The 23745-nt window shown below is 42.4% G+C and overlaps 2 protein-coding genes across 2 annotated transcripts; one reads left to right on the top strand and one right to left on the bottom strand.

Moving 5' to 3' along the window:
- The first annotated feature begins 750 nt into the window (after positions 1-750).
- On the top strand, positions 751-18250 carry LOC124114083 (organic cation transporter protein-like). The gene is made up of 10 exons (XM_046474625.2): positions 751-965; positions 8838-9049; positions 9395-9625; positions 9791-9993; positions 11566-11901; positions 14455-14589; positions 15430-15515; positions 16064-16184; positions 16555-16627; positions 17959-18250. Exons 1-10 carry the CDS (start codon positions 809-811, stop codon positions 18142-18144), a joined length of 1740 nt encoding a protein of 579 aa, XP_046330581.2. The 5' UTR covers positions 751-808; the 3' UTR covers positions 18145-18250.
- Positions 18251-20082: 1832 nt separating this feature from the next.
- LOC124114072 lies at positions 20083-21630 on the bottom strand. Its single transcript, XM_048403985.1, has one exon. It carries the CDS (start codon positions 21628-21630, stop codon positions 20083-20085), a length of 1548 nt encoding a protein of 515 aa, XP_048259942.1.
- Positions 21631-23745: the final 2115 nt, after the last annotated feature.

Genomic DNA, 23745 nt, shown 5'->3' with positions numbered 1-23745 from the left:
ATTAACGATAAGGGGATTACTTTCTAAAAACAATGCATTTGGTGTAATGTTTGCCTTGCGGTAATCCTTTGCCTAAGGGGGATAATTAGAGGTGACGGGTAGGTAGACACTGGCAGTGAATGAGCTTCGCTCACTAGCAGACGTTGACGGGTATAGAATTAAAATAGCAGGTAAGCCTGGATAACGTGTATCAAAGTAATATTAAGTTTATATAAAACATATGGAAAGTAAAATAATTAAAATGAAATAGAAGTAGAATAATAAAGGTAGCTAATTTTAAATGTACAAGAATTTGGATATACAGGTATATAAGACTGAGTTGGGAATTTTTCATTAAGATATAAGCTGTAGTTATGATAATTTGTATTTAAAATAAAGTAAGGAATTTTCAACGAATTGGGACAAATATGTACACGATAACAATGAATATTTTATTATGATATAAGCCGTAGTTTTGATAATTTGTATTTAAAATAAAGTAAGGAATTTTCAACGAATTGGGACAAATATGTACACGATAACACACGGAAACAACTCTCCCCTCTGCTTGTGCGCTGGACTTGGGAACAACAATTGACGTGATTACTTCTATAAACATGAGTAGTATATTCACCGTCAGGTCTTATAACAGCATCTCCGAATGGCTACTCACGCATCCGTGTCCACACACGCCGATTCCAGCAGGTCATGTGACCAAACCCCTCTGTCTCACACCCCCCCCCCCCCCCCCCCCCCCCCACCCCATGTCTCCAAGGACTCAAGGGCGGACACTGGTACCTGAACTTAAAGAAAACATCCTTCCGACAAGATGAGTAAAGTTGAAAATGCCGCTGACACAGAGCCTGACTTTGATGAAGTAATTCATGCAACGGGTTACTTTGGTCGGTACCATGCTCTACAGGGGACGCTCCAGATGTTGATTGGCTTCTCAGTAGCCTTTCCACTGCTCTCCATCGTCTTCACGGGTAATATACCACATGTGTACCGTTATAGTAATTATCTCCATCGTCTTCACGGGTAATGACTTCTCAGTAGCCTTCAGACTACTCTACACCGTCTTCACGGGTAATATACCACATGTGTACCGTTATTGTAATTTATCTCCATCGTCTTCACGGGTAATATACCACATGTGTACCGTTATTGTAATTTATCTCCATCGTCTTCACGGGTAATATACCACATGTGTACCGTTATTGTAATTATCTCCATCGTCTTCACGGGTAATATACCACATGTGTACCGTTATAGTAATTATCTCCATCGTCTTCACGTGTAATATATCACATGTGTACCGTTATAGTAACTCTGCATCGTCTTCACGTGTAATATATCACATGTGTACCGTTATTGTAATTTATCTCCATCGTCTTCTCGGGTAATGGCTTCTCAGTAGTCCCCACTGCTTCCCATTGTCTTCACGTGTAATATACCACATGTGTACCGTTATAGTAACTCTGCATCGTCTTCACGTGTAATATATCACATGTGTACCGTTATAGTAATTATCTCCATCGTCTTCACGGGTAATATACCACATGTGTACCGTTATAGTAATTATCTCCATCGTCTTCACATGTAATATATCACATGTGTACCGTTATAGTTATTATCTCCATCGTCTTCACGTGTAATATATCACATGTGTACCGTTATAGTTATTATCTCCATCGTCTTCACGTGTAATATATCACACGTGTACCGTTATTGTAATCTATCTCCATCGTCTGTGTACCAGTATCGAAATTTATCTCCCATTGTTTTCACAGGTAATGTATCACATGTGTACCGCTATTTAAGAAATTTACGACGCGTGGGAGTAGTTTGTCGTGCAACAAAACACTACAGGGAAAATAAACCATGAGGGTCGCAGCCCCGAGTGGTTTATTCTACCTACATTGTTTTATTGTACGATAAACAACCACTCGGAGTAGTTTATTTCTTATAATATATGAGACATCAACATTATGTACAGCCTAAAGATGTTGATAAAATGTACAAGCTTTAAACATATTTAGCCAAATTTTAATAATGACGACTTCAATCCGACCTCGGCAATGTTGGACAAGTCCATTTTACGAACAGGTTGGTGAGGTTTGGTATTTCCTTCATATTCTCACAATCCTCACCTCGATCATCTGAACTTTTTCTCCTAATACCGATTGTCATACCTCTCCTACTTTTGGATACGATCGTTCGGCCATTGTTTTTATCTGAGTAACCCAACAACTTACTATACACTTCCCTCTAAAACATAACATCGTCCAATATATGACGTCATCAAGTGAGCGCATATTCGAATATCCAGAAATGACGTCATGATAGAATAATGTTTTATCGTGAAATAATCCACGCTTCGTTCTCCATTGTTCTTTGCGATTTATCGCGTAGCTATCATATATTGTAATTTATCTCCATCGTCTTCACGGGTCATATACCACGTGTGAACCGTTATTGTAATCTATCTCCATCGTCTTCACGGGTCATATACCACGTGTGAACCGTTATTGTAATCTATCTCCATCGTCTTCACGGGTAACATACCACGTGTGAACCGTTATTGTAATTTATCTCCATCGTCTTCACGGGTAATATATCACATGTGTACCGTTATTGTTATTTATCGCCAGTCCACACGGGTCATATACCACGTGTGTACCATTATTGTAATTGTCACCATCGTCTTAATGGTAATATGCCCCATATTATGTACCGTGTTTTGAACACATTCCATTGTCTTCACGGGCTATATAATACATTGTGTAGCGTATAACGTATGTTCTCCATCGTCTTCACGGGTAATATACCCTATTCGTACCGTGTACATGTATTGTATACTTTCCACCAATCTCACTATATATAGAGGGTGTTCCATGTGTCTCGTGAAATATCATGTTTCTCTCATCGAGTGACGGGGTGAACGCCACTAGTGAAAATCTCTCTCCCTCTCCCCGCCCCCCCCCCCCCCCCCCCCCCCGTCCCGTCACTCGATGAACTCGGGGGAACATGATATTTCACTAGACACACGGAATATCCTTTTTATTATATACATTTTGTGTAGTTCTTTGAAATGCATTTAGAAGTGATTCACATAAGGAAGAGAATATACGGATGTCAACTTCTTTATTATGAGGAACTCAACGTTTCGGAGTATATGCTTACTCCTTCATCATTTTCACCTGATGAAGGATTAAACATATACTCCGAAACGTTGTGTTCCTCATAATAAAGAAGTTGATATCCATATATTCTTTTTTCTTTTTTTGTGTAGTTGTCTACAGAAAAATTAAATTATTTCATTACAAATGGAAAACCTTGAAACGTAAATTCTCCCTACCTAATACACAGGGACAGTTCACCATCCGTTTTATTTGTGACTAAAAAAGTAGTTTTGGGTTTGCAAAATCCTAAACAAAAGTAACAAAACATATTTAGGGTCACGAAAATTCTGTATCATACACATGAATATGATTTCATACAAAAGCAACTTTAGCAAAAAATATTCTTGAAAACTACGAAAACTGTTAGAAGCGAAATAATACACACTGGTCAAGTACCAAAAGTGGTGCTTTGCGAAAAGAAGTCTGTATTTACGAGTTAAATGAGAAATTTACTGTAACAGTTAATAGCGAAACATTTTCGAGAGAATAACCAACGGCCAGAAGCGACATTAACTCCATAAATGACCATCTGTCATTATTTTGACTTGTCAGTGTGGAACTAGCGTAAAAAAGACGTCAACAGTTTGTATACGGGCTTGACACTTACGATAAAGGGAGACAATTTGAGGGAGGTCACTCTTGTATGCCAATAGTTCCGTCAAAGTGTTATGTTCATAGCAGTGACATATCAACTGTTTTGTTCACTGCAGTGAAATATCAAGTGTTATGTTCACTGCTATGCAAATATCACTTTCCTCAACTTCGGAAAACTCTTTCAGTCTTTCACACTGAAGCATACAATAAAATCAGATTCGAGATACTCCGATTCGATACTTCTCTGCGATAGGATTTGAGGACAACTCCATGCAAGCGTACTGTGTATTTCGTCCCTAAATGAACCACATTTATGTTTGCGTTTCAGTAGCAGACGAAGCTCTTAATTCTTGTTTTTCGTTCTCAACAGTTTCACAACAGGCGGTCAGAATTTGAATATAATTATTATGTTCTTGACTTAAGTAGGATGTGTGTGATCGGTAATGGTTCGCTAAGAAGTGGGGCGAGGAATAATCGCTTGGACTCAATTCGTCCCATTTCAATGGATAGACAGAGACCGCTATGGATACAAAGATGACATTTTGCATGCATCACAGAGGGCTAAATGTATTAATTAAACGAAAATGTATATTTGAGAGAGTTACGGCCCTTGTTTCATGTTTTGGATAGTGTGTACTGTAAAATCGGACACATTTCTCAGAAATATGGTTATAAGGATGACATCCCGCAATTATTTACACATGAACCCCACTAGGGGTAAATATCGGCTGGGATTTGGGCCTTACATATGTAGGTCGCCCATCGGGTTCCAATCGGATTTGTCCAAGGGTTTCAACAGGATCCCATTTGAGCATAATGTTATAGCCCACATGGGACCTTTGAAGGTGTTTATGATTTTTCTCCTTTATGAATATCATATGCGGCCCTCTTGTGACATCACTACCTTATACATTCATATACATATATAAAATTATATTTTTTTTATTGTTTATACGAGTTTAAAAATTAAGATTGAACCAGTTCTATTATTTCTGCGCGGGTCACTTTTTGAATTATTTATAATACGTAACTCTTCTTTCGAGCAAATATTTGATTCCAATTCAACATTACAATAATGAGAAATATTTTATTTTGTCATATCAAAACGGCCATAATTCATACCAACCTTATCATGAACAAGCCAAATGAATACACTTCGCCGTATTTAAAAATAAGATGATTTATTATGAATTTATCAATATATCTTGGTCAAAATAATGTTGAATACACATCCCGTTCTTCACTCTAATAACATAAATATTCACGACAACAATTTCCAGTCAGCAAAAAGAACAGACAACTGCTTTAGTTTCTTCACGCATTTCGACCAATTTTTCTTCGTGTGTGTGTGTGTGTGTGTGTGTGTGTGTGTGTGTGTTTGCCTGCCTGCCTGCCTGCCTGCCTCTACTAGTCCGGACTAATGCCGATTTTATAGTGCTAGTCCATTTAGATACCATGCCGCAGCTTAACATGAATACCCTACTCAGACACAGTATACTGGCTCCGAGCCGACCAGTCCTTGTCTTAGCCGCTTAATGCCGAGCGCCAGGCAGGGTAACAAGTGCCATTTTATAACGTCTTTTGGTATTGCGCGTCCGGGAATCGAATCCCCGACCTTCCGCTCTCCGGGCAGATGGTCTACCACAAGACCACGGAGAAGGGCTTATGAAACCAAGGATATTATGCGCTGCCCCGATTGTCGCAAGTAAATGTTAGAGCTTTGATTACCTAAGTTAATCTCTGGATGTAAATGCGTGCGCGAACGCACGCACACATCAAATTAGTAAATATATAAAATAAATATATTTACGATACATAAACTTTTGTCTAAGATAATTGTCATCATTGTCAAAATAATAGTCTAAGATACCGAAAGTCATGGCGTATTGTTTTAAGGCAAAACATGACATACGAGGACGGTCTGGGTATTAGTTCCCATAACAGTGTTTTAGACCCCTGCGCCTGGGTATCGTTTCTTGAACAAAATACTTTTTGCTTTATTCAGTGGGCGGCGGAAAAATCTAGAAACCGTTACTGGGGAAGAGGTTTGTGCACATCCCTCACCAAAATGAGTCCAAAATGGCAGAAGGTTGTCCGGTAAACTGAATTCACGCCTTGCTTTGGATCACTGTGTCGGTGTGTGGGGCATCTGACTATATTTCGTGACGAAATAACGAAGTAATGGCCACGCAGACTCCAAACAAACGCGATGCCTGATTCACTGGCCCGATTAGACACCGCGACACGTGATCCTGGGGTCCAGCTTAGATGCCTCATAGACTGGAGTAGCTTCCCTTTGATAAAGGGCAATAACTCCAATTGATTATCGGGAAAGATGACCTCTGACATTATGTGTAGGCAATTTTCTTTGTTCTACATGGTAGTTATTAGTTAAGTCACTGCTCAAAACAAGTTTCAGATGGAACCATGTTGTCTGTCGTTATTGTCCGACTGATCCAGCACGGACTTTTTGACGCAATATGTTTATCACACATTCCGAGAAAACTTGCAATTATATGGACCGTATGTGACCGTAGAATTTAGAAATGCCATTATACAAGATAACTTTGATCCAGAGGATCTTCCCGGTGTGAAGAGATTTTGTAGCATCCTTAATGATGCAAGTACCTGTACAGTCATAAAGTGCACATATGTAACCCAGAAGGTGAAACAAATTGTAATTAGCATGTGGCACATTCAGAATCAGGAATGAGAACAAGACACATTTAAGTTTTAATATTTATGAAATATAAAAAAAATTAAAATAGAAACAACCATATCATGAAAACAAACCTAGTAATGTGTTTTTACAACAATGAATTCCTGAAACATTTGTTACTGTTTTCAAGGAACAAAGGGTATTAAATTGACACAATCATAGTCGTATACATGATTAATGTTTAAAGTTTTAACTGAATTGAATGGCATAAATACTCCTTTGTTGGCACATTATATATAAGCAGCATATTCTGCACTGTCTAGACGTGTACGAACAATTATGGCAGTGACCCAATGGCTGGACAGAATGGCATAAAATTGTCTTGTATATCTAGTGGTAAAGTAATAGGTAATTGTAATATTATTTAATAATTAACTAGATCAGTGGAGACATGCAGATAGTGTAAAATTTAAACCAACAACATTGTGATTGCGTACTGTTTATAACCAGTATTTTGTGTTTTGGGATTCGATGTGTAACTGTGTCCTTGCAGTAGGTAGTGAGTGAGTGAGTGAGTTTGGTTTAACGCCACTTTTAACATTATTTCAGTTATATCGCGGCGTGTCAGCTTAATGTGGGAGGAAGCCCGATGTGATGCAGGTCTCAGACGTTTACCACTTCGGTGAAACCCACGAGCACGGGTATGGTGCTGACAAACCTAGAAACATAATCGGGGCGAACCGGGATTCGAACCCACAATCATAGGTTTCTGGCGTGCTCAAGGGACGCAACTCTGTACAGCGAATCGCGGCGCCTAAGACGGCTGGGCCACCCGTGCCCCCACACTTCTTTATGAGTTACCTCCCTAATGGTTAGCGTACTGTATGTGTACTCCCGTAGCATGACACGTCAATTATTCACGCCGTACAACAGTGCACACACCACTATACACGGATACTGGATGAACGTTTCCCGCCTGTTCCTGTGACAGAGCTTGTCTCCCTAAGATCACTAAAGCGTGCATGTTTAGTGTAATAATTTACCGTTAGTAATGTTTAAAAATATTTTCATCATAATTTATGTATTTCGTATGTACACATATCATTATACATGTGCGAGATAAAGATAAAGTTTCTTTTTAAAGTTTGTTTACATCTGTCCAACTATTACTCATCCCCTTGTAACCAATGTAACCATGTAACAAAAAACAAATAAGCACGGAACATGGCGCGGAGTATGGCGCCGGGCAATGATAAAGTGAGTGAGTGAGTGAGTGAGTTGGGTTTAACGCCGCTTTTAACAATATTCCACTAATAGCACGGCGTGTCAGCTTAATGTGGGAGGAAAGCCCGAAGTGATGCAGGCCTCAGACGTTTAACACTTCGGTGAAACCCAAGAGCACGGGTATGGTGCTGACAAACCTAGAAACAAAATTGGGGAGAACCGGGACTCGAACCCACAATCATAGGTTTCTGGCGTTCCCAAGGGACGCAACTCTGCACAGCGAATCGCGGCGCCTAAGACGACTGGGCCACCCATGCCCCCTGCAATGACAAAGAGGTAATAACACTTTAAAGTGTGGGAGGAAACTTGTGATGATAAGTATCAGGTATTAGGAATATACACAATATATGTATTCAGCTCACCAAGTCTTACTTATGACAATGCGTATTCAAATTACAATACGCTTATACATAACATCAAATAAACATTCATAATACACGGTACCTGCCACCCGAAAACACACTCGCGTGATAACCTAAATACATTATGGGTAATATCTGTCGTGACCCGTTTGGAACCCAGTTGGCAAACCTTTGACGAGTTGGCCAACTCTAAACTCAAGCGGGGCCCATGTGACGATGCTGCATACACCATCAAGGGATTTGTATGTTGATTGTGACAACCATCATCGAAGAGTAATTTGTGACAGAGTTATGATCCTTGTTTATTCTTTGGACATGATGCACCCACCCTCCACTGCCCCTCTCCCCGTTTTCTTTCCTCTGAACGCACTATGGATACGTGGATGTAATTTTGCATACATTATGATCGATCGAGATACATGCAAGTAAAAGCTTGCTCTTGATTAGTTCAATAAAAAAACATTTTAATACAGTAAACTACGGATTTAACGAACACGCTTATAACGAACTGACCGATATAACGAACTTATTTTGTCCCGTCCATGTGTTGTATATATGCTGTATAGATGCTTATAACGAACTACAGTTATAACGAACTAAAATTAGTGGTCCCTTTGAGTTCGTTATAACCGTAGTTTACTGTAATTATATAGTCCATTCATGATCCAGTTAAAGGAATACTCCCCTTTTTTCTAGCTATTTTCTAGGCTGTGCTTTCCATTGTTTATACATAATACCAAACTTGCGATTCCATTCATAGTTTGTTTATCTTTTCAGGCTATGAAGTTCCCCACAAATGCAAAGAACTCGGCAATATTACAAGCGATCATCTGCAGCATGTTGTAATTAACAATTCAACGAGCCTTGAATATGGAGAATGTCAAATAGAGGTTGAAAACAACATTTCTGGTGTCGTGAAAAAGGATTATCTCCCTTGCGTGGCGGGACATAATTACAGTCAGCCCACATATGTGTCATTCGTTGCGGAGGTAAACGTACCACTTTTTGTCCCAGCATGTTTTTAATCACGCTGCTATTTATACCATATAGTCCACTAGTTCAATGATATGCCACACCGATGTTGAAGTATTTGTCAGTTCTGGTTCAAAAATACTCTTTTGATGAAAATGGTCATACTTGTGAGCAGAATGTGTTGGACTGAATGAGATCGGTGTCGAACACATTCGGCGAGTCGGTGTTTAGCATATCCCATCCGTAGATGTCCATCCTACTCAACCAGTAGGTGTCCAGCATATTACATCAGTAGGTCGGTTAACTCCCTTGCCTCGGGAAGATGGTTACAGTAGAGTGTGAAGGTGATTGTTTGGTTGCAGTGGGACTTGGTGTGCGAACTGGCTGGGCTTGGCGAGCTGTCTCAGACAGTTATGATGCTTGGTCAAGGCTTTGGAGGACTCATCTTCAGCATACTGGCAGACAAGTATGGCAGGAAGCCCGTCTACATCGCCACTCTGTTCGGACTCTCTGCACTCTGCTTTGGAATGGCGTTCTCCAATGGCATCCTCGTGTACATCATCATACGATTCCTCATTGGGGGTTTTCAACAGGTGGGTTTTACTCTTAATTTCGGGAGCATTCATTCATACTGGGAATTTATGTCAATTCACTGGGTATGTCTTTGGGTGTTATTAACACTTGCGGTTCAGTCAAGGTTGAACGTCTCACATTACAGGGCAAGGAGACAAGTGGTTCACCAATGATCTCTGTTTCAGGGGTCAGGCCTAACAGCGTATACCATATTTGTGGAGATGTTGACCACTGAACACCGCCCTCTAGCGGGGACAGTTGGGGGTGTAGTGTGGTCTCTCTCCGTCATGACGTTGGCCCCAATTGCATACTTGATGAAGGATTTCAGCTGGCGATATCTGCAGATCGCCCTCAGCGTTGTCACTCTCTATGTCTTCGCCCTCTACTGGTAGGTGCAAACATTCATCACCTCCACCGTGCCTCTCTCTTTGTATTCTTCTACCACAAATAGGTGCAAACATCACCTCTAATGGGCCTCTCTCCATGTCTCCACCCTCTACTGGTAGGTGCAAACATTTATCACCTCCACCTTGCCTCTCTCTATGTCTCTATCCTCTATTGGAAGGTGCAAACATTTATTACCTCCACCGTGCCTCTCTCTATGTCTCCATCCTCTACTGGTAGGTGCAAACATCACTTCCACTGTGCCTCCTTAATGTCTCCATCCTCTACTGATAGGTGCAAACATTTATTAACTCCACTGTGCCTCTCTCTATGTCCCCACCCTCTACTGATAGGTGCAAACATTTATTACCTCCACCGTGCCTCTCTCTATGTCTCCATCCTCTACTGGTAGGTGCAAACATCACTTCCACTGTGCCTCCTTAATGTCTCCATCCTCTACTGATAGGTGCAAACATTTATTACCTCCACTGTGCCTCTCTCTATGTCTCCATCCTCTTCATGGTAGGTGAAAACTTCGTCACCTCAACTGTGCCCCTCTATGTCTCCATCCTCTACTAGTGGGTTCAAACATTTATCACCTCCACCGTGCCTCTCCCTATGTCTCCATCCTCTACTGATATGTGCAAACATGTATCACCTCCACCGTGCCTCTCCCTATGTCTCCATCCTTTACTGGTAGGTGCAAACATTTATCACCTCCACCGTGCCTCTCCCTATGTCTCCATCCTTTACTGGTAGGTGCAAACATCAGTCACCTCCACCGTGCCTCTCTCTATGTCTCGATCTTCTCCTGTAGGTGCAAACATTTATCACCTCCACTGTGCCTCTCTCTATGTCTCCATCGTCTACTGGTAGGTGCAAACATTTATCACCTCCACTGTGCCTCTCTCTATGTCTCCATCGACTACTGGTAGGTGCAAACATTTATCACCTCCACTGTGCCTTTCTATATCTCTTCTGGTAGGTGCACACATTCATCCCCCCTACTGTGCCTCTGTCTATATGACCATTATTATCTGATAGGTGCAAACATCCGTCGCCTCCACTGAGCCTCTCTCTATGTCTTTATCCTCTACTGGAAGGTGCACACATCCGTCACCCATACCGCGCCTCTCTCTGTGTCTTCATCTGTCTAAAATGAATTTCAGTTGGAACTATATTGACTGACTAATCAACAACCTACTGACGTAATATATCGAGACACGTTCCTGGAAAAATTGCAATGTTTAGTTATCGTTTGTAACAGATAAGAATACATTTACGGATGACATTATATGAGCCCAGAGGTTGTCTCGCTGTTGTGTATTAGGATAATAAAAGATGACTCAATACTACTGTATGTTTATTCCAAATACAGTTACTTTGATTCCAAAAAACACGCGCCCGATGACCTCTATTCATTAGTATCATACTATACTGTATTCGTAACATTTGACTGTTATTGCATATTGGTGACCGTTTATTTCAATTTATGTAGTTTTGATCGAATGACCGCCCATAAAACAGCCCTGTTTTCTTTGTCTGGACGCTGAGGTAGAACACCTGTCTTTTGCAGCACACTAGACGAATCACTGAGGTGGTTACTTGCTAACAACAGAAGAGACGAGTGTAGGAGGATTATACGGAAATCTACGTCCATGAACGCATCGAACGTAAAAAAGGCCCTCGATGTGTTTGAGAGAACTTCCGGAACTGTCTGCAAGGCAGTGGTAGTCGAACCATCAAACACTGTCGATAAAGTGACGGATGGGGACAGTTCCTTGTTGGTGAATGATGTAAAGGTTGATGGCGAGACTGAGGGTCTGGTCGACAGCAGTCAAAAATACACAATTCTGGACCTGTTCCGTCACAAAGCCATCCTGTATACGTCGGCTATCACCTGGTACATCTGGTAAGATTTGACGGAATAATATCTTTCAATAATCTATTGTTTTTTTGTTGTTGTTGTGTAACGGCACACTCAGCAATATTCCAGATACATGAAGGATGTCTGTAAATAATCGAGTCTGGACCAGACAATCCAGTGATTGATACCATGAGCATCGACCCACCCAATTGGGATCGATGACATGCATCAACCAAGTCAGCGAGCCTGACCACCCGATCCCGTTAGTCGCCTCTTACGACAATCATAGTCGCCTTTTACGGCAAGCATGGGTTGCTAAAGACATATTCTACCCCGGAATCTTCACGGGTCGGGATATATTGGACACGTACTGATGGAATAGGTTGGACACGTACTGATGGAATAGGTTGGACACCTCCTGATGGAATAGGTTGGACACCTACTGCATGCATGGATTGTTGAAGAACTATTCTAACCCGGATCTTCACGGGTCCAATAATCTATGTAGAAAACGTCAGTCTGGAGGGACTCTAATTGACTTAGTCTATAATTTGTATATATTGTTAACATCAGTGTTACAAAGTGTATTGACTGTAAACATAGGTGACAAGATATGTATCGACTATCAACATAGTTGACACACATATTGTGACATATGTTGAGGATAGATACACGTCACAACAACGATGTTGAGAATAGATACACGTCACAACAACGATGTTGAGGATAGATACACGTCATAACAACGATGTTGAGAATAGATACACGTCATAACAACGATGTTGAGGATAGATACACGTCATAACAACGATGTTGAGAATAGATACTAGATAGTATTACACATCATAACAACTATCCCCATTGTTGCTATAATGTGTATCTATTCTCAACATAGGTTTTATGACGTGTGTCGTCGACTATCAACATGGTCGTTAAGATGTGTATGTATTCTCACCAGGGTGGTGGGGTAGCCTAGTGGTTAAGGTGTTCGCTCATCCCGCCGAAGTCCCGGGTTCGATTTCCCTCGTGGGTATAATGTTTTCTGGTGTCGCCCGCCGTGATATTTCTGGAATATTATTAAAAGTCCTACTTACTCTATTCTCAACATAGGTGTTATAATGTGTGTCGACTATCAACAAAAGTGTTTTACACAAACGTTTTCTAAATTGTCTAAACTCTGAACATGTTTATTATGTTCAGATTATTTTCTTGCAGTTTTGCCTTTTTCCTTGTATAGTTGCCGTGCGATGATGTAGGCAAATAAATATATTACAATAGGACAGCATCGACAATAATGGCTTCCGAATTAAAACATGGCAGTTCAAACAAGTACCACTCTACAATCTATGACTTTTGCATACTCATGTAGCATGCAAATATTTCGACTGGAAGATATTATTGAAATACGATTATGTGTTTGATTTCAAATGCTACCACTCAACGATTATGTGTTTGATTTCAAATGCTACCACTCAAAGATTATGTGTTTATATTTCAAATGCTATCACTCAACGATTATGTGTTTGATTGGAAATGCTATCACTCAACGATTATGTGTTTGATTGGAAATGCCATCACTTAACGATTATGTGTTTGATTTCAAATGCCATCACTTAACGATTATGTTTTTGAATGGAAATGCTATCACTCAACGATTATGTGTTTGATTTCAAATGCCATCACTTAACGATTATGTGTTTGATTTCAAATGCCATCACTTAACGATTATGTGTTTGATTGGAAATGCTATCACTCAACGATAATGTGTTTGATTGGAAATGCCATCACTTAACGATTATGTGTTTGATTTCAAATGCCAACACTTAACGATTATGTGTTTGATTGGAAATGCTATCACTCAACGATTATGTGTTTGATTTCAAGTGCCATCACTCAACGATTATGTGTTTGTTTTCAAATGCCATCACTCAACGATTATGTGTTTGATTTCAAATGCCATCACTCAATGATAAATCTTTCTTCCTGACATGCGTTATTTCCCTGTGCTGTAACGGGAGTTCCTCAAGGTTCCTCTTAACTTAAATTCTGTTCAAAGCTCACTCACTGGCTCAAGGCTTTTCATAATTTGGCACAGCGATTGATACAACGGTAGATCTGCTATAAACATTGTTACATACTTCCGCGAAAGGGAGGTAACTGTGTATTGCCACCATTAAATATTCCCCCACCATCTTTTCGTAAACAAGTTCAAAACACGTTAGATTAAGAACTCGTTAAGATTAAACATGCCTTTGCCTGTGTTTGTGACTGGAGCAATCTTTTCGAGAACTCCTAGTATCATCACTATGCCATATTGATTAATAAACACTTGACAAAGTCGGAATCGTACATTGAACTCTGCTTTTAGCAGATATTTCTTATGAATATGGAAATAACATGTCAAACCTTTGTTCAGTTTAGAATTTCAAACACACACGTTTTGAGTGAATAAGTTTAGCTTTTGTTTACTAGCTATACACTGTCTGTGTTTACTAGCTGTGTAGGTGTTTCAAAACATATTACTGCTGAATGTTAAAATATGTACTGCTATGACATCATACTATGTCGTCACTGTCGCCTCTGTCGTTCACGTTGTAGGACAGTAAACAGTCTGACGTACTACGGGTTGTTCCTGACGGCCACGTCACTGGCAGGAGACCGGTTCCTCAACTTCTTCCTGTCATGCGTGGTGGAGATTCCTGGCACAGTCTCCGTCTACTTCATGCTCAAACGGTAGTCCCAACACTGATGTATTACTAGACAAAGCCTGTAGGCACAACATAGATGTATTACTAGAAAACCCTGTAGGCACAACATAGATGTATTACTAGACAAGTGAGTGAGCGAGTTTATGCTTTACGTTACATCGGCAGTATTACAGCCATATCGTGACGATATTACTAGACAAACCCTGTAGGCACAACATAGATGTATTACTAGCCATACCATGTAGATACAACATAGATGTATTACCAGACAAACCATGTAGGCACACCATAGATGTATTACTAGATAAACCCTGTAGGCACAACATAGATGTATTAATAAACAACCCTGCAGGCACAACATAGATGTATTACTAGTAGACAAACCCTGCAGACACAACATTGATGTATTACTAGACAAACCCTGTATGCACAACACAGATGTATTACTAGACAAACCCTGTATGCACAACATAGATGTATTAATAGACAACCCTGCAGGCACAACATAGATGTATTACTAGTAGACAAACCCTGCAGACACAACATTGATGTATTACTAGACAAACCCTGTATGCACAACATAGATGTATTACAAGACAAACCCTGTATGCACAACATAGATGTATTACAAGACAAACCCGGTAGGCACAACCTAGATGTATTACTAGACAAACCCTGTAGGCACAACCTAGATGTTTTACTAGACAAACCCTATAGGCAAAACCTAGATGTATTACTAGACAAACCCTGTAGGCACAACATAGATGTATTACTAGACAAACCCTGTAGGCACAACCTAGATGTATTACTAGAGAAACCCTGTAGGCACAACATAGATGTATTACCGTCAACTGTTCATGTTCAGATTTGGGCGACGTCAGGTTGCGATGATCTATCATTTCATGGCGGGTGCCTCTCTCATCCTTTCTGTGATCATCCTAACCACTGCAGGTACAATATCTTTGATTACTTTTAAAAATCAAAGACATTAAACTTTCATTATTGGTCAAATGCACATTTATTATCAAACCATGAAAAGGAACATACACACTTGTAGGGCTGGGACGGGTTACTCGGTTACACGGGTCGGGAGGGTACTACTGAGTAGGACCCGGGTACCCACGGGACTACCAAGACCCGTGATAAGTCACGTGATATATTGTTTAGTGACAAAAGCTATCTAGAACTCTATGGTTACACTACAAGTCACTAATGTTCGCATTTCTTTCTGACTATGCACCTATTCCTTCTGATTTTTCATATGGTTGAAAAAAGATATAACTTCATCCAACTTCAGTGTATGAATGACCAGATTGTTTAACACATGTATCTGAATACGTTTTGCCTGGGCTATGCTAAACATGTTCCCAACTGGACATTTTGAGACATCTCCTGAAACCTACAGTGGGTACCCGGGTAGGGTCGAGTAATAGGGGGTGGGTACCCGGGTGGTAAATTTGGACTGGTCCCAGCCATACACACTTGATCTTGCATCCCAGGTGACACCCGGGCTGGGAGCTCAGTGGCCACGGCACTCAACATGTTCGGGAAGTTCTCCATCACTGGCTCCTTCAACGCTCTCTTCATCTACAGCCCCGAGCTGTTTCCAACGAACCTCAGGTGGACTCACTGCATCAATGGTGGATCTGAAGGAAGGGATCACACATGAGCCCAAATTACGTGTCGAGATCTTCCAATTGAAAGAAACCGTACACATCTTCAAGGCTCTTTTGGCTCTAACACGTTGATGATTTATGTTTTAATGAACATGTAACATGGTAATGATAATCTTAGGGTTGAGGATAATGAACGTCATTCCCATCTGTATTAGGATTAAGATAAGCCGTTTTCTCTCACCAGTCATGTGTCAGATCACGGCTTTGCGTATGTGATATACATTGGAAATTGGTTTTAATCAGGGCAATAAACTAATAATCGCAGTTGCATGTATACCATACTGAAATATGTAGAACGTGTGATATGGTTTCAGGACGGCCGGTCTGGGAATGGGGTCGGCGATGTCGCGAATTGGTGGGATGACGGCGCCGTACTCAGATCGACTGGTGAGGCATAGCTACCATTCTGAATGCTTGTCCACTTGAAAAAAACCTATCTAACAGCCAGTGTGGACGCCCCGAAGTCCCCAAAGAGAAGCACACTGTTCTCTGTAAATAAATGAGTGATCGCGTGGAGCGCCCAGATACAACGCTGAGGAGGTGAAAAACGGCACGGCCTCACGTGCAGGGCGCCTCTGTGTTGGAGTTGGGCACAGCGGGCAGGCCCGTGTTATTTATTGCTTTAATACGACATACTGCCATCCACGCCTGTTATATAGTGAATGTATTCGATATACTGCCATGCACGCGTGTTATATAGTGAGTGTATTCGACATACTGCCATGCACGCGTGTTATTTATTGCGTTAATACGACATACTGCCATCCACGCGTGTTATATAGTGAATGTATTCGATATACTGCCATGCACGCGTGTTATATAGTGAGTGTATTCGACATACTGCCATGCACGCGTGTTATTTATTGCGTTAATACGACATACTGCCATCCACGCGTGTTATATAGTGAGTGTATTCGACATACTACCATTCACACGAGTTATATAGTGAGTGTATTCGACATACTGCCATGCACGCGTATTATATAGTGAGTGTATTCAACAAACTGACATACACGTGTTATTTAGTGAGTGTATTTGACATACTGCCATGCATGCGTGTTATAGAGTGCATGTATTCGACATACTGCCATACACGTGTTAAAGAGTGAATGTATTCGACAAACTGACATACACGTGTTATATAGTGAGTGTATTCTCTAACTGACATACACGTGTTATTTAGTGAGTGTATTCGACATACTGCCATGCATGCGTGTTATAGAGTGAGTGTATTCGACAAACTGACATACACGTGTCATAGAGTGAATGTATTCGACAAACTGACATACACGTGTTATAGAGTGAATGTATTCGACAAACTGACATACACGTGTTATTTAGTGAGTGTATTCGACAAACTGACATACACGTGTTATTTAGTGAGTGTATTCGACATACTGCCATGCATGCGTGTTATAGAGTGAATGTATTCGACAAACTGACATACACGTGTTATAGAGTGAATGTATTCTACAAACTGACATACACGTGTTATTTAGTGAGTATATAAGACATACGGCTATACACGTGTTGCATAGACTGATAGACACATACTCTTCAATGCGTTTGTTTGACACACAGACAGACACGTCTTACAATCATTTCGTAAAACGGACACATTATGTGTATTGCCCCCGTTTCCACAGGCAGACAGATAACACTTGTGTCACAGATAACACTTGTTTCGCAGCATTATAGACACCCATTTTGTTTAACAGGCTGACAAGGTGATATGGGGGCCAGGGGCTCTTTTCGGGACACTCTGCCTCATCGCTACCTTCCTCATACGATACCTCCCAGAGACGAAGGGGAGAGAACTCCCCACGACAATAGAGGAAATCAATGAGATGTACACGAGGAAACGGAAACCAAAGATGGAAGACGGCACGCAGGATGACGGTTGACCTTCACATTCAATCATTCACTGAAAAACGATTCTGGTGTATATTTACGTCTCTATGTCATAATACCAGAAATATAATAAAAGGCTTTGTTCGTTTTTGTAAGGAATGCAGGACATTGTTTTTCACGTATGTATTAACGTTACTCCTATCAGCGTGGTAGAATCACAAGACAACTTTCCTGCCTATACTGTAGCATCGGCCGTCCTCGTTTCAGTGTTTCTTGACCAAAACTATGCCAGACACATTAGTATAGTTAAGGAATAGTTCATCCTGAAGGATATTCTTTAAAAAAGTAGGGTAAACTTGGAAATAACTAAAAAATCCAAAATAATAAGATATATTGGTTTCTTGTGATAGTTGTAATAACGAACGAATTGGGAACACATTACAACCGGTAGTGTAGCATGGTAGTAGCTGCTGTGTCCGCCAACTACCTTGAAGGACGATAGAGGTCAGATGGGAAATTTACAAGTTGACGTTTTTGAATACCGCCACGATTTGGCTAAGATTCATTCACTCGACGAGGCATACTGGGTATGTGTCTCGCAATGGCGACTTAAGGGAGTCTGTTCCACTCCTCTTGCAGCGCCTGGTCAACTTCAACCAACGTGGTCGGCGGCCGTTGACGCTGACGCAGATGTTTTCCTATCATGCCCAAGATGTGTTTAATGGGGAAAAAAAAAAATCTTGGCGCATTGCTGGCCACAGCATTCACGGGCTTTGTCGTTCTGAAAGACAAAAGTCCACCTACACGCCTTGCAAACGGGACAGCAAAGGAAGTCAAAATCTTGTCCCGATGGTACTGTCCTGTGACCTTTCCTTGCACAATATGGAGTGGGGTTCGCTCAGTCATAGTGATGCCACCCACCATAATCTACCCACCGCCAAATCCACCGAGATGTCTCAGGTTGACATTGGCCTGACGTTCATTTCGACGTCGCCAGACACGACCACGCCTTTCAAGGAAGTGCAAAGTGAATCGGGGCTCATCTGAAAACATGACACGTGACCAGCGACGATTACCCCAGTTTCGACGTTGTTAACACCATGCATGGACCTCTGTTGGCAACATGACGATTTGTAAGGCACGGCACAATCACAGACTGTGTAACCTTGAACGTATTGGCCAGTGCACGCTGACTTCTGCCAGTTTCCAGCAGGCAAAAAGCCGCGTGTTGTAGACGCCACATACACAAACAATGAATGAAATCAAGTAAATCTTAACTGTATGATAAGCAGAATCATAACATTGTTTTTTGCTGAAAAGTAAACATCTCACACACATAGACTGGCCCTCGGCGGACACGAAAAACTGGCCCTTAACGGATTAGCGATCTAACACACAAAAAACTGGCCCTTAACGGATTAGCGATCTAACACACCAAAAACTGGCCCTCAAGAGATTAACCATCCCTCGCACACAAAGACTGGCCTTAAACGGATTAAACATCTCACACACATAGACTGGCCCTCGACGGATTAACGATCTCACACACAAAAAAACTGGCCCTTAACGGATTAGTCATCTCACACACACAAACTGGCTCTCAAGAGACTAACCATCTCACACACAAAGACTGGCCTTCAACGGATAAACCATCCCTCACACACAAAGACCGGCCTTCAACGGATTAACCATCTCACACACAAATACTGGCCTTGAATGGATTAACTATCTCACATACAAAAACTGGCCCTTAACGGATTAGCCATCTCACACACACAAACTGGCCCTCAAGAGATTAACCATCCCACACACAAAGACTGGCCTTCAACGAATAAACCATCCCTCACACACAAAGACCGGCCTTCAACGGATTAAACATCTCACACACAAAAACTGGCCCTTAAGGGATTAGCCATCTCACACGCACAAACTGGACCTCAAGAGATTAACCATCTCACAAACAAAGACTGGCCTTCAATGGATTAACCATCTCACACACAAAGACACACGGAGATGAAGCATTCGGTATAGTGGCAGTAGTTGGTGTTGTAGAGGCAGTAGTCGGTGTTGTAGAGGCAGTAGTCGCTGTTGTAGATGCGGTAGTTGGTGTTGTAGAGGTAGTAGCCGGTGTTGTAGAGGCAGTAGTCGGTGTTGTAGAGGCAGTAGTCGGTGTTGAAAAGGCAGTAGTCAGTCATGTAGAGGTAGTAGTTGGTGTTGTAGAGGCAGTCGTCGGTCTTGTAGAGGCAGTAGTCAGTCATGTAGAGGCAGTAGTCGGTGTTGTAGAGGCAGTAGTCAGTCATGTAGAGGTAGTAGTCGGTGTTGTAGAGGCAGTAGTCGGTCTTGTAGAGGCAGTAGTCGGTTTTGTAGAGGCAGTAGTCGGTGTTGAAAAGGCAGTAGTCGTTGTTGAAAAGGCAGTAGTCAGTCTTGTAGAGGCAGTAGTCGGTATTGTAGAGGCAGTAGTCGGTGTTGTAGAGGCAGGAGTCGGTGTTGTAGAGGCAGTAGTCGGTTTTGTAGAGGCAGTAGATGGTGCTGAAGAGGCAGTACTCGGCCATTTGGAGGCAGTAGTCGGCCATGTGGAGGCAGTAGTCAGTCATGTAGAGGTAGTAGTCGGTGTTGTAGAGGCAGTAGTCGGTCTTGTAGAGGCAGTATTCGGTTTTGTAGAGGCAGTATTCGGTGTTGAAAAGGCAGTAGTCGTTGTTGAAAAGGCAGTAGTCAGTCTTGTAGAGGCAGTAGTCGGTATTGTAGAGGCAGTAGTCGGTGTTGTAGAGGCAGTAGTCAGTGTTGTAGAGGCAGTAGTCGGTTTTGTAGAGGCAGTAGTTGGTGCTGAAGAGGCAGTACTCGGCCATTTGGAGGCAGTAGTCGGCCATGTGGAGGCAGTAGTCAGTCATGTAGAGGTAGTAGTCGGTGTTGTAGAGGCAGTAGTCTGTCTTGTAGAGGCAGTAGTCGGTTTTGTAGAGGCAGTAGTCGGTGTTGAAAAGGCAGTAGTCGTTGTTGAAAAGGCAGTAGTCGGTGTTGTAGAGGCAGTAGTCGGTGTTGTAGAGGTAGTAGTCAGTCATGTAGAGGCAGTAATCGGTGTTGTAGAGGCAGTAGTCGGTATTGTAGAGGCAGTAGTCGGTGTTGTAGAGGCAGTAGTCGGTGTTGTAGAGGCAGTAGTCGGTTTTGTAGAGGCAGTAGTTGGTGCTGAAGAGGCAGTACTCGGCCATTTGGAGGCAGTAGTCGGCCATGTGGAGGCAGTAGTCAGTCATGTAGAGGTAGAAGTCGGTGTTGTAGAGGCAGTAGTCTGTCTTGTAGAGGCAGTATTCGGTTTTGTAGAGGCAGTAGTCGGTGTTGAAAAGGCAGTAGTCGTTGTTGAAAAGGCAGTAGTCAGTCTTGTAGAGGCAGTAGTCGGTATTGTAGAGGCAGTAGTCGGTGTTGTAGAGGCAGTAGTCGGTGTTGTAGAGGTAGTAGTCGGTTTTGTAGAGGCAGTAGTTGGTGCTGAAGAGGCAGTACTCGGCCATTTGGAGGCAGTAGTCGGCCATGTGGAGGCAGTAGTCAGTCATGTAGAGGTAGTAGTCGGTGTTGTAGAGGCAGTAGTCGGTCTTGTAGAGGCAGTAGTCGGTTTTGTAGAGGCAGTAGTCGTTGTTGAAAAGGCAGTAGTCGTTGTTGAAAAGGCAGTAGTCGGTGTTGTAGAGGCAGTAGTCGGTGTTGTAGAGGTAGTAGTCAGTCATGTAGAGGCAGTAATCGGTGTTGTAGAGGCAGTAATCGGTGTTGTAGAGGCAGTAGTCGGTGTTGTAGAGGCAGTAATCGGTGTTGTAGAGGCAGTAATCGCTGTTGTAGAGGCGGTAGTTAGTGTTGTAGAGGTAGTAGTCGGTGTTGTAGAGGCAGTAGTCGGTGTTGTAGAGGCGGTAGTAAGTGTTGTAGAGGTAGTAGTCAGTCGTGTAGAGGCAGTAGTTGGTGTTGTAGAGGCAGTAGTCGGTGTTGTAGAGGCAGTAATCGGTGTTGTAGAGGCAGTAATCGGTGTTGTAGAGGCAGTAGTCAGTCATGTAGAGGCAGTAGTCGGTGTTGTAGAGGCAGTAATCGGTGTTGTAGAGGCAGTAATCGGTGTTGTAGAGGCAGTAGTCGGTTTTGTAGAGGCAGTAGTTGGTGCTGAAGAGGCAGTACTCGGCCATTTGGAGGCAGTAGTCGGCCATGTGGAGGCAGTAGTCAGTCATGTAGAGGTAGTAGTCGGTGTTGTAGAGGCAGTAGTCGGTCTTGTAGAGGCAGTATTCGGTTTTGTAGAGGCAGTAGTCGGTGTTGAAAAGGCAGTAGTCGTTGTTGAAAAGGCAGTAGTCAGTCTTGTAGAGGCAGTAGTCGGTATTGTAGAGGCAGTAGTCGGTGTTGTAGAGGCAGTAGTCAGTGTTGTAGAGGCAGTAGTCGGTTTTGTAGAGGCAGTAGTTGGTGCTGAAGAGGCAGTACTCGGCCATTTGGAGGCAGTAGTCGGCCATGTGGAGGCAGTAGTCAGTCATGTAGAGGTAGTAGTCGGTGTTGTAGAGGCAGTAGTCTGTCTTGTAGAGGCAGTAGTCGGTTTTGTAGAGGCAGTAGTCGGTGTTGAAAAGGCAGTAGTCGTTGTTGAAAAGGCAGTAGTCGGTGTTGTAGAGGCAGTAGTCGGTGTTGTAGAGGTAGTAGTCAGTCATGTAGAGGCAGTAATCGGTGTTGTAGAGGCAGTAGTCGGTATTGTAGAGGCAGTAGTCGGTGTTGTAGAGGCAGTAGTCGGTGTTGTAGAGGCAGTAGTCGGTTTTGTAGAGGCAGTAATTGGTGCTGAAGAGGCAGTACTCGGCCATTTGGAGGCAGTAGTCGGCCATGTGGAGGCAGTAGTCAGTCATGTAGAGGTAGTAGTCGGTCTTGTAGAGGCAGTAGTCAGTCATGTAGAGGCAGTAGTCGGTGTTGTAGAGGCAGTAGTCAGTCATGTAGAGGTAGTAGTCGGTGTTGTAGAGGCAGTAGTCGGTCTTGTAGAGGCAGTAGTCGGTTTTGTAGAGGCAGTAGTCGGTGTTGAAAAGGCAGTAGTCGTTGTTGAAAAGGCAGTAGTCAGTCTTGTAGAGGCAGTAGTCGGTATTGTAGAGGCAGTAGTCGGTGTTGTAGAGGCAGTAGTCGGTGTTGTAGAGGCAGTAGTCGGTTTTGTAGAGGCAGTAGTTGGTGCTGAAGAGGCAGTACTCGGCCATTTGGAGGCAGTAGTCGGCCATGTGGAGGCAGTAGTCAGTCATGTAGAGGTAGTAGTCGGTGTTGTAGAGGCAGTAGTCGGTCTTGTAGAGGCAATATTCGGTTTTGTAGAGGCAGTAGTCGGTGTTGAAAAGGCAGTAGTCGTTGTTGAAAAGGCAGTAGTCAGTCTTGTAGAGGCAGTAGTCGGTATTGTAGAGGCAGTAGTCGGTGTTGTAGAGGCAGTAGTCAGTGTTGTAGAGGCAGTAGTCGGTTTTGTAGAGGCAGTAGTTGGTGCTGAAGAGGCAGTACTCGGCCATTTGGAGGCAGTAGTCGGCCATGTGGAGGCAGTAGTCAGTCATGTAGAGGTAGTAGTCGGTGTTGTAGAGGCAGTAGTCTGTCTTGTAGAGGCAGTAGTCGGTGTTGTAGAGGCAGTAATCGGTGTTGTAGAGGCAGTAGTCGGTGTTGTAGAGGCAGTAATCGGTGTTGTAGAGGCGGTAGTT

This window comes from Haliotis rufescens, unplaced genomic scaffold (genome assembly GCF_023055435.1).
Source record: "Haliotis rufescens isolate VD_foot unplaced genomic scaffold, xgHalRufe1.0.p SCAF_1, whole genome shotgun sequence".
Lineage (NCBI taxonomy): Eukaryota > Metazoa > Mollusca > Gastropoda > Lepetellida > Haliotidae > Haliotis > Haliotis rufescens.
The sequence above is the reverse complement of the archived record's forward strand: the minus strand, read 5'-3'. Positions and strand labels throughout refer to the sequence as shown.

Coding starts and splice junctions, on each gene's coding strand:
- LOC124114083 (XM_046474625.2), top strand. CDS start 809: ATGAGTAAAGTTGAAAATGCCGCTGACACAGAGCCTGACTTTGATGAA. Junction 11,902..14,454: donor GCTATCACCTGGTACATCTG/GTAAGATTTGAC, acceptor TTCACGTTGTAG/GACAGTAAACAGTCTGACGT. Junction 16,185..16,554: donor CTGTTTCCAACGAACCTCAG/GTGGACTCACTG, acceptor ATATGGTTTCAG/GACGGCCGGTCTGGGAATGG.
- LOC124114072 (XM_048403985.1), bottom strand. CDS start 21,630: ATGACTGACTACTGCCTCCACATGGCCGACTACTGCCTCCAAATGGCC.